This window comes from Pristis pectinata, chromosome 8 (genome assembly GCF_009764475.1).
Source record: "Pristis pectinata isolate sPriPec2 chromosome 8, sPriPec2.1.pri, whole genome shotgun sequence".
NCBI lineage: Eukaryota > Metazoa > Chordata > Chondrichthyes > Rhinopristiformes > Pristidae > Pristis > Pristis pectinata.
Genome location: NC_067412.1, coordinates 39,821,897 through 39,836,334, shown reverse-complemented (window position 1 = coordinate 39,836,334; position 14,438 = coordinate 39,821,897). Strand labels below are relative to the sequence as shown.

Below are 14,438 nucleotides of genomic sequence, written 5' to 3'. Positions count from 1 at the left end.
GGTCCTGGACTCTGGCAGAGAGGGCCTCCCTTCCACCCCAATCACTGTGACCCTCTGCCTGTGGCAGCTGCCATGCCCGATGTTGAAATTCCAGCTGTTCCTCCTTCTCATCCTTCTGCTCCAGCTCCTTTTGCTGGAGGGCCTCGGGCAAGGGCTTCGCACTCCCATCGGTAAGGTTGCCGAGGATGCAGGCAGAAGCCACAAACGAAATCCCAAGTGACACCAGCAGCAAGGTCTCATTGGGAGCAGTTGATGCACTTCCACTTTAGCTCCTGGCGGTCCTGTGGCCATCACTGGAATGGCGCCCAGCTGCAATGACAGGTTTGCTTTGGAGCATCGTGTCCTAATTTCTACCAGAAATGCTCTACAATAGCACTGTATGAGAAGTGAACTCTAGGCATGGATCTGAAGTGGAAAAAGGCTCCTTGACCCAATTCAGGATATGAAGAGGTTGACTGAAATTGGGGGTGGGGGAGGTGGGAAATACGTGCACACATCTCTCAGTGTGGGACTTAGGATCCAAGTGGGACGGGCATCCAAGGAGTGGGGTTTTTAAGAGCTCTGTGGAATATCAGATGGTCCTGGGTGGACTCACTTGCAGAGAGGGCCTCCCTTCTGCCCCTGTTTCTGTCTGTAACCCCATGATCATATCAAGTGATGGAGCAGATCGCTGGAAGCCTTAAGCTCTCCTGGCCAGAGCTCCTCTGCAGGTCACTCTCTTATCCAATGTGTGACTACTGTAGATACACCCATTGTTCAGCCTGTGAAACCTCAGCTCAATGCTCACCCTGACACTGACCGCTCCTCCACTGCAGCCCACTGCCCCCTTTAACGAAGAGTGCTTGCATGTAACTCAATCCTCAACAAATGTGCAAAGGGTTAATGATGCCTTAAATAGCATCCTTGCAGGGCACATGCCTGCTGTTAAGTCCTACATTCCTCTGTGTCCTCCACCCTGAGTGTTAATTATATCTGCTTGAATCAATTACACATTATCAGCATATGCTGTGGTGTTTTGTTCCATCAGCTCACCCCGAACTTGAACAGTAGCCAGATGTCAATGATCTGAGAGGTTGCAAGAATCATCCCATGTACAGACAAGAGGTTTATCACAGTATTTCCGTCTGAGCCCGTTGGCTTCCGATGTCCGTCTGGAAATGGTTTAAGTGCACCCACGTGCCCTGTGACAATTCAAAGCTGGGGTCATTTCAGGGTAGATTCGTGGGACACAACTCTTTCTGTCTTGTGTCAGCGGAGGGCCCGGTGAGGGCTGACAGAATTAGTCTTCTCTTAAAAAATATTAGCCGAGAAATTGGATCACGTAGCACTGTTATTATCAGTGTCGTGTATGTGAAAGATGGGGATGGAGTGTGCTCACTCACGGGATGTGGACAAGGCTGGCAGTCCTGGCATTTATTCTCCATAACTAATTGCCCCTGAATTTGGAAGCCGGTTAAGGGTCCTCCACATGTCTAGTGACCATGGGATGGGGTGGATGTTTGGGTTTGGTCAGGTGGTCGCTGACGGGGCTTATTTTGGCTGTTTGGTGGTGGGGATGGTTTGAGTCAGGTGGTTGGTGGTGGGGATGGTTTGGGTTAGGTGATTGGTGTTGGGGACGGTTTGGGTCGGGTTGTGCGGACGGTTTGGGTCAGGTGGTTGGTGGTGGGGGTGGTTTGTGTCAGGTTCTGAGGGTGGTTTGGGTCAGGTGGTGGGGGGTGGTTTGGGTCAGGTGGTTGGTGGGTTGGAGTTGGCTCGGGTTTGTAGTAAATGGGTTGGGGAGGTGCTTGGTTTAGGTGACTAGTGGGTGGCAGGAGCTAGGTGAATGTCATATGGGAGCACAGCACTGGTCTGGTGATCGGTACAGGGGGACAGTTGGAGTTATTGATACCGGGTGTGGGGCCAGATCTGATGGTTAGTGCCTGAAGCTGACACACTCCAGGATAGGGAGAGATCAAGTAGATTGGGACTGTATTCTCTAAAGTTTAGGGGAAGATACCATCCAAACTTGAATTGTTAAAGGGTTTGATGGGCAGGGAGGATGTTTCCCCTGACTGAGGAGTCTAAGATTATGGGGAATAGTTTGAGAATAAGGGGTAGGCATTTAGAACTGAGATGAGGAACAATCCCTTCACTGGGAGGGTGGTGAACCTGTGGAATTCTGTGCACCAGAGGGCTGTCAAGGCTCAGTCATTGGTAGATTCCTGGATATTAAAGGAATCAAGGGGTATGGGGACAGTGCAGGAAAACAGCGAGTTATGAGATCAGCCATGACATTGATGAACGGTGGGTCAGGTTCAAAGGGTCTCGTAGCCTACTGCAGCTAATTCTTGCGTTCTTGTTAGTGCTATAATAATGTGTACGTCCAGTGGGGAAATGGTTCATCCACACAAGCAGGGTTCACGATGGGAAGTGCTCTGCTCAGTTTCTGGAGAGGTGGGATTGAACCACTGAACCTCCGATGATCTGGCAATGATGGTCTGGAAATCCTGACAGTTCAGCATCAGCCTTGCTCATTCATCCAGTAGTGAGCCGGGGGGGGGGGGGGGGGGGGTGGCGGCGGCAGCGAAAGGGAAGCAGAGTGTGCAGCCAGAGCCAGGATTGGGATCCAGAACACCAAAAGTCAGGAAGGTGGGAAGGTTTCCAGCTGGAGCCAGGGTCTGGAGTGTTTGTACATATTAACTCACTGTGTTCACTGGAAAATAGTGTGTGGTAAATAAAAGAAAGGTAAATTAAAGTGAATTTGGGACCAATAGTAGGAACATCCAATAGTCCAGGAAATCTGCTGGTCCAGCACCACCAAAGTCCCAAGGTAATGGTAATTGGTTTATTATTGTCACATGTATCGACATACAGTGAAAAGCTTTGCTTGCATGCCATCCAGACATATCCATTCCGTGCATAAGTACATTGAGATAGTACAAAAGAATGCAGAATATCGTGTTACAGAGAAAGTGCACTGCAGGTAGATAAATACGGTGCAAGGGCCGTGACGAGGTGGATTGAGCGATAAAGAGTTTGTCTTTATTGTACAAGAGGTCCATTTAAGAGTCTGATAACAGCAGGATAGAAGCTGTCCTTGAGGTTGGTATGTGTTTCCAAGCTTTTATATCTTCTGCCCGATTGGGAGTGTGGGGGGGTGGTTTGTGGTGGAGGAGGGGAGGAGAAGTAACCAGGGTCATTATCCGGGATGCTGGATTATTGGACAGATACTGTACTCTGAGAGGCATAGACAGCATAGACAGTCAGAATCTTTTCCTCAGGGTAGAAATATCAAATACCAGAGGACATGCTTTTAACGTTAGAGGGGGAAAGTTTAAAAGGTGATGTGAGGGGCAAGTATTTTATGCAAAGAGTGGTAGATGCCTGGAATGGGTTACCAGGAGTAGAAGCGGAAGCAGGCAGTTTGGTGGAGTTTAAGAAGCTTTTGAATATGGAAGGACATGGATGATACACAAGAAAGGGTCATTTAATATAAATTGGCATCAAGATCGGCACAACATTGTGGGCCGAATAACCTGTCCAGTTCTGTACTGTTCTATGTTCATGGCCGAATTCCTAGGCAGCCATGTTACTGACCTGGCTCAATTTGAGTTCTTCTTTGCCATTGGGATTATAAGATAGGAGATAAAGTCCTTTCTGCATTTTGGGTCATTTCTTTAGGTCCTGGTCTATCCATTGCTGTGCCCCAGTTATCTCCCCAAGTTCCATATCCCTCGATCCTCCTACCAACACAAACTTATAGTTGGGAGATCAAGTGAGCACCACCCAACAGATTCCCTGGAGAGTGTTCCAGATTTCATCTAACCATCGTATGAAAGAGATGTGAGTGAATTGGATTGCCTTCATTACTTGGTGTTCCTTCAGGGGTTCAAAGAGAAATTATTTCTTCTCCAGCACATCTTTTCCATTTAATTGTCAGTTACCCAGCTGCTTTTGATGCAACACGTCTTTCTAGGTATTATGGCGGCACCGAGTTCGTGGATGAGATGGAGCGGCTGTGCCAGAAACGAGCGTTGGATCTGTATTCCCTTGATCCAGAGAAGTGGGGTGTCAATGTCCAGCCATATTCAGGTAACATTCCACCTATCACCCACCAGCCTCTGTCCCACCCCTCCCTCTCACTTTTATGTACCAACTATCTTCCCTCTACACCCTCAGTCCTGATTGCAGGGTCTCCACCCAAAACATTGACCATCCCTTTGCCTCCCCAGATGCTGCTTGACCCACTGAGTTCTTCCAGCAGTTTGTTTTTTTGCTCCATATTCAGGTAACCTTGTATCTGCACCTCAACTCCTATTCCACCTTTTCTTCTTTTAACGAATCAGAAGGGTGTACAGGTTTTATGTCCCCAAGTTGTATCCCCTTCGTTCGTTGGCCCAGGTGTTGAGTGTTGGCAAGCCTTCTAGCATAAATGGAGATGGGGCTTTGCTCTCCGCAGCTGGGCTGCTCGCATCAGCTTAGGGCAGGATGGACAACAGCATGCCCATGTGTGTCTCACTGGTGGGCTTTCTTTGGTGCAGGGGGCACTTTTGGAAGGGCTGACCAGATTAAAGGGCAATCTCCCGGAAGTTTTATATTACGATTGGAGATTTTTAACAACATTATTAATCGACATCTTTCTCTGCCATCGTTCGTGTTTGGCAGGCTCGCCAGCAAACTTTGCCGTGTACACAGCTCTGGTGGAGCCACATGGGAGGATCATGGGATTGGACCTTCCCGATGGTGGACATCTGACACATGGCTTCATGACAGAGAAGAAGAAAATCTCTGCCACATCTATCTTTTTTGAGTCCATGCCATACAAGGTAAGAACCTTTGGAAACGTCTCTCGTCACTGAATTGGCAGTCAATACCTCAATGGACCTTTTTTTTGAACTCTTGCAGAGGGTCTTATAAGGATTGAGGACCTTAAAATGATTTCTATCACCAGAGATAAAGTACTAGGCAAACCTCAACCAACAAATCCCCTGGACTAGATGTCCTGCATTGCTAGGGTTTTAAAGGAAGTGACTGCAGAGATAATGGATGGACAGCAATTTTCCAAAATTCCCAAAGGATTGGAAAGTGAAACTGTAACTCAAGAAAGGAGGAAAATAGAAAGCAGGGAACTGTAGGTCAGTTAGTCTAACGTGTCATTGAGAAGAAGTTAGAAACCATTATTCAGGAGGTAACAGCAGGATATTTGGAAAATCATAAAACAATAAAACAGCGATTGTGGTTTTATGAAAGAGAAAATCATGTTTGACAAATGTGCTAGAATTCTTCGAGGATGTGACAATTGGAGTAGATAAAGGGGACCCAGTAGTTGTAGTGTATTTAGATTCCCAGCAGATGTTCATTTAGGTGCTACATAAATAGTTAAGAGCACATAAGGTTGGTTATATAGTGGCATGGATGGGCTAACTAACAGAAAACAGAGTCAGGATTAAATGACTCATTTTCAGGTTGTCACTCAGTAACTACTGAGTTACCACAGGGATCAATGTTGGGACTCAACTGTTTCCCATCTATATTAATGACTTGGATGAAGGGATGGAACATGCTATATCCAGATTTGCTGAAGATAGATGGATTAGCAAATTAGGAGGACACAAAGGGATGTTGATAGGTTATGTGAGTGGACAAGATGTTGAGTGATGGAGCATAATATGGGAAAATGTGAGGTATTCTGCTTTGGAGGGAAAAATGAAAAGGTAATTTTTTTATTTGAGTATTGTGGGACAACAAAATGTTGTGGTACAAAGGGGTCTGGGGGTTCTAGTACATGAAACACAAAGGGTGAGCATCCAGGTACAGCAAGGAATTAGGAAGGCTAATGGATTGTTGGCTTTCATTGCAAGGGACATGGGACATAAAAGTAGGGAAGTTCTGATGTAATGTTACAGGGTGCTGATGTGGCCACACCTGGAGTACTGCTTATATTTTAGGTCTCAGTTTTAAAGGAAAGATATACTTTGAAGGCAGAGCAGAGAAGTTTCACTTGGTTGATCCCTGGGCTAAAGAGGTTGATGTATGAGCAACTTGGGCCAAGACTCATTGGAGTTTAGAAGAATGAGAACTGAAACGTATAAGATTCTGAGAGGGGCTGACAGGGTGGATGCCCTCCTGGCAGCAGCTAGAATTGGGAGGGGCACAGTTTCAGAATAAGGGCATCGAACGGATGGGGAGGAATTTCTTCTTTCACAGGGTTGTGAATCTTTAGGATTCTCTTTCTGAGAGAGCTGTGGAGGCAGTATCATTGGACATATCCAGAGTAGGAACTGGCAGACATTTCAAAGTCAATTTTATTGTCATGTGCACAAGCACATGTATGCACAGATGTAATGAAAAACTTACTTGCAACAGCATCTTAGGCACATAACATCAGAGACACAATATTCAGAAGAAAAACATAAATTAAACATAAATTATACAAAATTATAAAAGAAAAAACACAATTAGAACAAACAAACAAAGTCCATTGTAGTATAAAGTGATCATAGTGCCGCAATACTGAGATGACGGTTAGGATTGAGCAGGTTGGTTCAAGAACCGAATGGTTGAAGGGAAGTAGCTGTTCTTGAACCCAGTGGTGTGGGACTTCGGGCTTCTATACCACCTGCTCGATGGTAGCTGCGAGAAGATAGCACGGCCTGGATGGTGGGGATCTTTGGTGATACATGTTGCCTTCTTGAGGCCGTGCTTCATGTAGATATTTTCGATGGTGGGGAGGGATGTGCTCATGTATTGGGCTGAGTCCACTACTCAGCAGCTTCTTACGTTCCTGAGCATTCAAATTGCCGTACCAGACCATGATGCAGCCAGTACAAGGAAGTCATAGGAATGAGGTGAGAGTAGGAAAGTGATGTTGAGGCCAAGATTGGATCAGCCATGATCTTACTAATTGGCAGAGCAGGCTCGAGGGGCCAAGTGGCCTTCTAATGTTTATGTCCTTAAGTCCAGGAAGTGGATCAAAGTGATTCTCAGCGGGCTAGGATGTGATGTACAAAATATGCTTTTGGTCACCAACCCTAAACCCACACAGGACCATTGGCTGCTGGTTCCACTCACCTCCAGATTTAGTTCAACTGACTTCGACGAAGCAGGCAATTTAGTATCTGCTGCTGATGGCGGAATCTCACACGTTTAGTGGTAACCACCAAAGGTGGATTTATCCCCCACTGTTTACTCCGACCATAAAGTGTAGTCTGTTTAACTTTAGATTTCTGAATCATTCAATGATTTCTTCTTGAGAAAAAATACTGTCTGAGCAGTTATTTATTTAATGTAATTAGTTCATGGGATTGAATATTTCTCCCTAAATTAGACTAAATAGACCTTGCAAAGACAAGACACTATCCAGCGGAGGTCTCCCTATATCGAAAGGCTTCCTTGTTCCCACTGATGTAATGCAGAGGTGATTCTGTTCTGTAAGACAATGTTGTGTTTGGTTGACTACATCTGATCAACTTGATTTATCTGGCTTGAGGCCACACTGTGAATAATCTCCACTAATTTGCTCTGTGGTACTTAATGGCAACAAATTGAATATTTCCTTTATCGACGTGTGTGCAGTTTAATTTTGGATAGGATGTCAGCCATGAAGCAATTGCTAATGCTGTTATCTTTTTAGTTAAAGGGCTGCAGGTCCCAGTTCCATTCCAAAGCCTTGAGGTGGAGATCTTGGCAGGTTGCAGTGCAGTGCCACCTCGCTGGGGGTACTATATCTGGAATGCAATGTTAAACCAAATCTCCATCTGCTCTCCTCTTTGAAAGCTCCCACGAGACTATTTTGAAGAACAGGGGAGTTAATCCCCTGAAATCTCTTTCAATATTCATTAACAAATGAGAGTCTGGACTTCATGGGAACCATGCACATATTGGCTTTTTATTGAGGTTATCAGAGTGCGAACATCACTTGGAAGGCCAGCATTTGTTGTCTGTTCCCTAATTTCCCTTCTACTGAGTGTCTTCAGGGAAATCAGCTCTGTTGGTGGGTCTGAAGTCAGGAATAAGGTTACACCAGGTGAGAATGACTCTTTCCACCCTTGAACGGCATTAGTAAACCAGATTGTCAATCTGAATTAAAATTGCAATGGTGGGATTTGAACTCAGATCTTTGTATGTTATCCCAATAAAGTAACTGGTATTTCCTACATTACAACAGGGACTATACCTCAACTGTATTGTGTTGCCTGTAAAGACCTTTGAGACCTATTACTGGGCTATGTGAATGCAAATACTCCATTTCTTTTCTTCAAGGATAACACTGAGAGGAACTCTCTCCAGGTATTATCAGACACAGGTAACTGGCTGTTCATTGTCTCTAGGTGCACCCTGAGACAGGTTACATTGACTATGACAGGCTGGCAGAAAACGCTCGTCTCTTCCACCCGAAACTCATCATTGCAGGTAACAGCCCTCCTTCAAGTGAGGATTGGCGGTAGAAGATGGGACTACAAGTTTTGTAGCATCCACAGGAGTTTTAGCTCTGGTTGTTTACAGGAGGAGTCTCAGTGAAATGTTGTCTAATCCTGACCTTTCCTAAGAGTTCCCAGTTTGAATCAGGCTGAAAGTATAGGGCCAGCAGTTCTTGAAGGAACTGTGCTTCACCCGGAGGTTCAAACTCACCTCTGTATGTGGGTTCTGTTGCATGGAGGGCACTGTGGCACAGCTAGTAGAGCCACTGCCTCACAGCGTCAGAGACCCAGGTTCAATACTGACCTCGGATGTTGTGTATGTAAAGTTTGTACATTCTCCCTAAGACTGTTTGGTTTCCCCCATGTACTCCGGTTTCCTCCCACATCGCAAAGATGTGCAGGTAGATTAATCGGCCGCTATAAATTGCCCCTAGTGTGTGGGTGAGTGGTAGAATCTGGGGCAGAATTGTGGGGAGAATTTAAAAAAAAAGGGATTAGTGTAAATGGGTGGCTAGTGGTCAGTGTGGACTCGTTGGGCCAAAGGACCTGTTTCCATACTCTATCTCTATGACCCACTTAAGCCATTTGTGAATCCAAACAAGGCTCTCATATAAAATGGACATCAAGCCAGATGGGCATTGAGACGGAGTGATTGAGGGAAGAAGCTTCACAGAGGAGTCTTAGAAGTTGACGCAGATCGTGGTAGAGGACGTCTGCATCTGACAGATCTGTGAACTGAAATGTTAACTCTTGTTTCTCTCTCCACAGATGCTGCCTGACCTGCTGAGTGCTTCCTGCACGTTCTGTTCTTTGTTTCAGATTGCCAACACCTGCAGTTTTTGTTTTGATTTCCGAGCAGCGTTCTCTCAGTGGGCTGACCTGCATTGTTGGTGTTCCCAGGTGTTAGTTGCTATTCCCGGAACCTGGATTATGCCAGGATGCGGCAGATTGCGGATGAGAACGGTGCCTACCTGATGGCAGACATGGCACACATCAGCGGCCTGGTGGCAGCTGGGGTAGTGCCTTCCCCCTTCGAGTACAGTGACGTGGTCTCCACCACAACGCACAAGACTCTCCGTGGCTGCAGGTCTGGTATGATCTTCTATAGGAAAGGTGAGGATAAAATAAAGAATATCCCAGATCCATCTCTCGAGTAACATGCCAGTTCTAAGGTTGTAATTCATTCGTTTTATGTTGATGGAATTGGCAAACAATGAGTTTAGTCAGCAGAACACAGTCTTGTTCATTTGTCAGTGTCAGATTAAATTGTCCAATCCCAATTATTTTTATTTATTTTATTTTATCTCTTCATTCATGGAATGTGGACCAAACTGGCAACGCCAGCATTTATTACTCATTCCTAACAGGCCTTCAGAAGGTGGTGGTGAGCTGCTTTCCTGAACTTCTGCAGTCCTGCTGAAGGTGCTTCCCCAGTGTCGTTGGGGAGGGAGTTCCACGATTTAGACCCAATGCCAGTGAAGGAACGGCAAAACAACAAATTTCACGACAGATAAGTTAGTGATAATAAACCTCATTCTGATATATTTCCAAGTCAGGATGTCCACAATTTGAAGGGGAACCTGTAGTTGGTGGTGTTTTTTCATGCACCTGCTGCCCTTGTCCTCCTTGGTGCTAGAAGTTTCAGGTATGTGAGCTGCTGTGGGAGTAGCCTGGACGAGTATTTGCAGTGCATTTTGTTGAGGGTGCACACAGCAGTCAGGAATATTTAGGGTGGAGGATAGGTGCCGGTTAACATGACTGCTTTGTCCCAGAGGGGCAATGCTTCTTGAGTGTTCTTGGAGGCAGGACATCATTGCATCTTGGTCAGAGATATTGGAGAGTGGTCAACACCTGAGAAATTACGTTGTATTAAAGCCATAACCCAAAGAGCTAGGAGTACCTAATGTACACCCCAGAATGGTGCAGTATCTGAGTAAGGGAAGCTCGTGACTGTCCCTGTCTGTTTCCCTTTGGTTCTTACATGAATGTTTCCAAGGGTGGGCTCAAGAGTCTGGCTCATCAATACCTTTTCTAAGGGCAATTAGGGATGGGCAGTAAATACAGTGTTGGCAGTACAACCCTATGAATGAACTTTGCAACTGAAACTCCTCCTTGAAGATAGATAACTAAACACCGTCATGTGGTTCTGCTTTGCTCCCTCTTCAGGAATCCGCAGCGTCGACCCAAAGACAGGCAAGGAGGTTATGTACAACTTGGAAAGTCCCATCAACCAGGCAGTCTTCCCTGGGCTGCAAGGTGGGCCCCACAACCATGCCATCGCAGGTAAAGCATGAGGCTGTCTTAGGTGTGCTTTATAGCGACACACTGCAAAAGGAGCTAACCCACAAATGCTCGAATGTGTGTTAGTTGTGCCGTGCAATCCCAGTGTGGGAGATGGGAACGGAGAATTTGCTAAGTTCAAATGCAGTTCAATTTATTTTTAAAATGCCAAGCATTGGGGTCAAATTTAACCTCAGCGTCTCTTGTAGGAAGGAACAGGTTGGATAGGAAGGAACAGGTTGGGTATAAAGCACTTGAATCTGATCCTGCAGATCACCACTGCAGGGTGCAACTGTGGAACTGCAGCACTCTTCGAAGTGACAACATGTAGAAACAGAAAATAGGAGCAGGATGTGGCCATTCAACCTTCCGAGCCTGCTTTCCTGTTCAATACAATCGTGGCCGATCCTCTATCTCTGTTCCATATCCCTACTCTCTCTTCTGCTTCCTGATGCCTTTCGCATCCAAAAGTCTATCTCCCTCTTAAGTATATTCAGCAACTCAGCCTTCATTGCCTTCTGTGGTAGAGAATCCCACAGGTTCACCATCCTCTGAATGAAAATATTTCTTAACTGTGTCACGAACCAGCAACAAAAGAAACACACTGAGCATGATTCAGTGTTAAAAACTATTTTATTAATCACTACTTATGACCATACGTAAAATAAAAGTAAAAATGTTAGTATGTTAGAATTCAAAAAATGTTAAACCTTGAACGTTAACCCCAAAAAACTAAACTCTTCGTGTGTGTGTGTGTGTGGCAAAGTCCCAAACTCCAAGTTCAGGAATGGTTCTTAAAGTTCAGTTCCGCAAGCCATAAGGTGAAACGTGAGCAAGGGCTTCTTCAACAACCACCGTTGTCTGAAGATAAGACGTAGACGTAGAGAAACATAGAGAGAGTAAATACGAAATCCAAATGTTCCACGATGGAACCCAAACGACACTTCAGTGTTTACTCGGTAGTGACTTCCTCAGCCCGAAAAGCATCCGAATCGTGGTCGTCCACACACAAATACCTGTTTCCTTCTACAGGTCAGCAACAAAGTGAACTCTACCGGATTACTTCCAACTTCCACACATGGATTTCAGTGGCAGACACAGTTATTGTTTCTCATCCATTGATAGAGAACACTAGCAGGCTGGTGTCTCTCTCCCTTCTCTCTCTCTCTTCTTCTGACTTCTTCAACAACGTCATTACGTCCTTTATCTTCTATTGACGTAAGCACGCCCCACACACACACACACACACACTCTCTATCTTAAAGGGACTTTCACTGAGTCCGTAACATCTGAGACCTAAATGCTTTAGCCCATATCCTGAGACTGTGATCCCTGGTTCTAGACCATCCAGTCCATGGAAAATATACCATATATCACAAGCTGCACAGGTGGTAAACCAGGAAGAGTAGTAGGCGTAAGAAGGTAGTACAGGAGTCCCCTATGGACATCCCCCCCTCAAACAGATAGACCGTGTTGGATGATGTTGTGGGAGATGGCATCTCAGGGAGAGCAGTAACAGGTAAGTAGTAAAATTCTCCCGTAGTGGAGGTGACTATATTCAGAGGGCATAGGTTTAGGGTAAGGAAATAAGGAAGAATTTTTTCACCCAGAGGGAGGTTGGAGTTTGGAACACACTGTCTGAGAGGGTAGTTGAGGCAGAAACTCTCACGAGATTTAAGAACTATTTAGATGAGCACTTGAATCGCCAGGCATAGAAGGCAAGTGCTGGTAAATGGGATGAGTGTAGATGGGTACTTGATGGTTGGCGTGGATGGGGTGGGCCGAAGGGCCTGTTTCTGTGCTATAGGATTCTGTGACTATATATCATTTGCTTTTTTTAAGTGTGTGCTGATAGTGACTGGGGTATGAGACAAGTAGGTCCCTTTGTACATCGACATTTCCCAATCTGTTACCGTCTAATTAATTCTCTGCCTTTCTACTTTCCTTCCTAAAGTGATAACCTTACATTTACTCATATTGTACTGCATTTGCCATATATTTGCCCACTAACTCAATTTATCTCAGTCACATTTGAATCCTCACAACTTGGTGTTCTCACAACTCAACAATCCCACCCTGTTTCATCATGTAAACAAACTTAGAAATATTATAGAGTCATAGAGAGATACAGCATGGAAATGGCCCCTTCAGTCCTCCGAGTCTGCTCCCACCACAGATTTATACTAATCCTATATTAATCGCGTTTTTATTCTCCCCACATTCCCATCAACTCCCGCCAGATTATACCACTCACCTGCACACTAGGAACCAATTTACAGTGGCCAATTAACCCACCATCTTTGGGGTGTGGGAGGAAACTGGAGCACCCAGAGGAAACACATATTTTCACAAGGAAAACATGCAGACTCCACACAGACAGCTCCCAGAGGCAGGATTGAATCGAAATCTCTGGTTCTGCAAGGCAATAGCTCTACGAGCTGCACTATTACGTCACCCGCACCCCTCCCCGGCTCCAAACAACCTTTCCCATGAAGATTAAACTCTATTAAATGTTCTCTTGTCTTTAGTGCTGTGTGGTATGAAAATCTACCTGTGCTGCCAGGGTGTAAAATCTTTCGATCCTCTGTTCATGTCCCAGGTTAGATTTGTGCTGTCTTGCATTACCCTCTGTTTGGGCCCATGAATCTTTGGGAGGGTGGGGGGAAGTGAGACAGTGAACATAGAGAGAAATTGGCTACCTCAGGAGTCTTTGGATCAGTCATGGGATAGTCTAGTGTTTTTTTTTTGTCAGGATCAAAAGTGCAGCCACACACAGGATGCTGGAGGAACTCAGCGGTCTGGCCCTGTACTCAATGGAGTTCAGAAGGATGATATTGAAACCTATTGGATACTGAAAGGCCTGGATAGAGCGGACATGGAGAGGATGTTTCCATTTGTAGGAAAGTCTAGGATCTGAGGACACAGCCTCAGAATAAAGGGATGTCCTTTTAGAACTGAGATGAGGAGGAATTTCTTCAGCCAGAGGGTGGTGAAGCTGTGGAATTTGTTGCCACATTGGGCTCTGGAGGCCAAGTCACTGGGTGTATTTAAGGCAGAGATTGACAGGTTCTTGATTGGTAAGAGGGTTAAGGGTTACAGGGAGAAAGTGGGAGAATGAGGTTGAAGAAAAAACAGCCATGATTGAATGGCAGAGCAGACTCGATGGGCCGAGTGGACTAATTCTGCTCCTTTGTTTTATGGGTCAGGCAGTATCTGTGCAGGGAAATGGGCAGTCAATGTTTCAGGTCGAAACCCTTCATCTTCCACTACTGAACTCATCTCCTCATACCTCAACTCCGTCTTGTTCCCTCAGTCCAGTCCAAAAAGTCTCCTGTGTCTCAGTAATGCAGTCATTGGTCGATAGGATGATAAAAGCTGCAGCCAGTTAGGCAAATGTGCAGCCCAGTGATCATGGTTGATTTTTCACTCTGGTACAGTTCTGCGATTTTTAAATGTCTTCTACCTGAGGCTGGCCTTGGTGCTGCCCAGCTCTCTAATGTGAACCTTTGATCTTTCACAGGCAGCACCCACAACAGGAGAGATCCCCTCAATGCCCAGGGCAACAGTTATCCCTCAACTGGGACAAAAAATAGCTAAAGCAGATTATCTGGCAATTGTCAAGCTGCAGTTTGTGTCTCAGGTTTCACACATGGGTTTCACACATGGCTCAAATAGTAACCAGGCTAAAAGAGTACTCACAGCTGTAAAATGTTTCGGGACACTGAAATGGTGAAAAAAATATAAACAGAAAATACTGGG

The 14,438-nt window shown here is 45.5% G+C and overlaps 1 protein-coding gene across 2 annotated transcripts in view; it reads left to right on the top strand.

The window, feature by feature from the left end:
- The window catches only part of shmt1 (serine hydroxymethyltransferase 1 (soluble)), a 36,336-nt gene that overhangs the window by 10,805 nt on the left and 11,093 nt on the right, over positions 1-14,438 (top strand). For both annotated transcript variants that reach the window (XM_052020867.1, XM_052020868.1), the window contains exons 4-8: positions 3,956-4,071; positions 4,645-4,805; positions 8,310-8,391; positions 9,300-9,512; positions 10,566-10,682. In XM_052020867.1, coding sequence (XP_051876827.1) covers positions 3,956-4,071; positions 4,645-4,805; positions 8,310-8,391; positions 9,300-9,512; positions 10,566-10,682 — 689 coding nt within the window. The remainder of the gene's footprint in view (positions 1-3,955; positions 4,072-4,644; positions 4,806-8,309; positions 8,392-9,299; positions 9,513-10,565; positions 10,683-14,438) is intronic.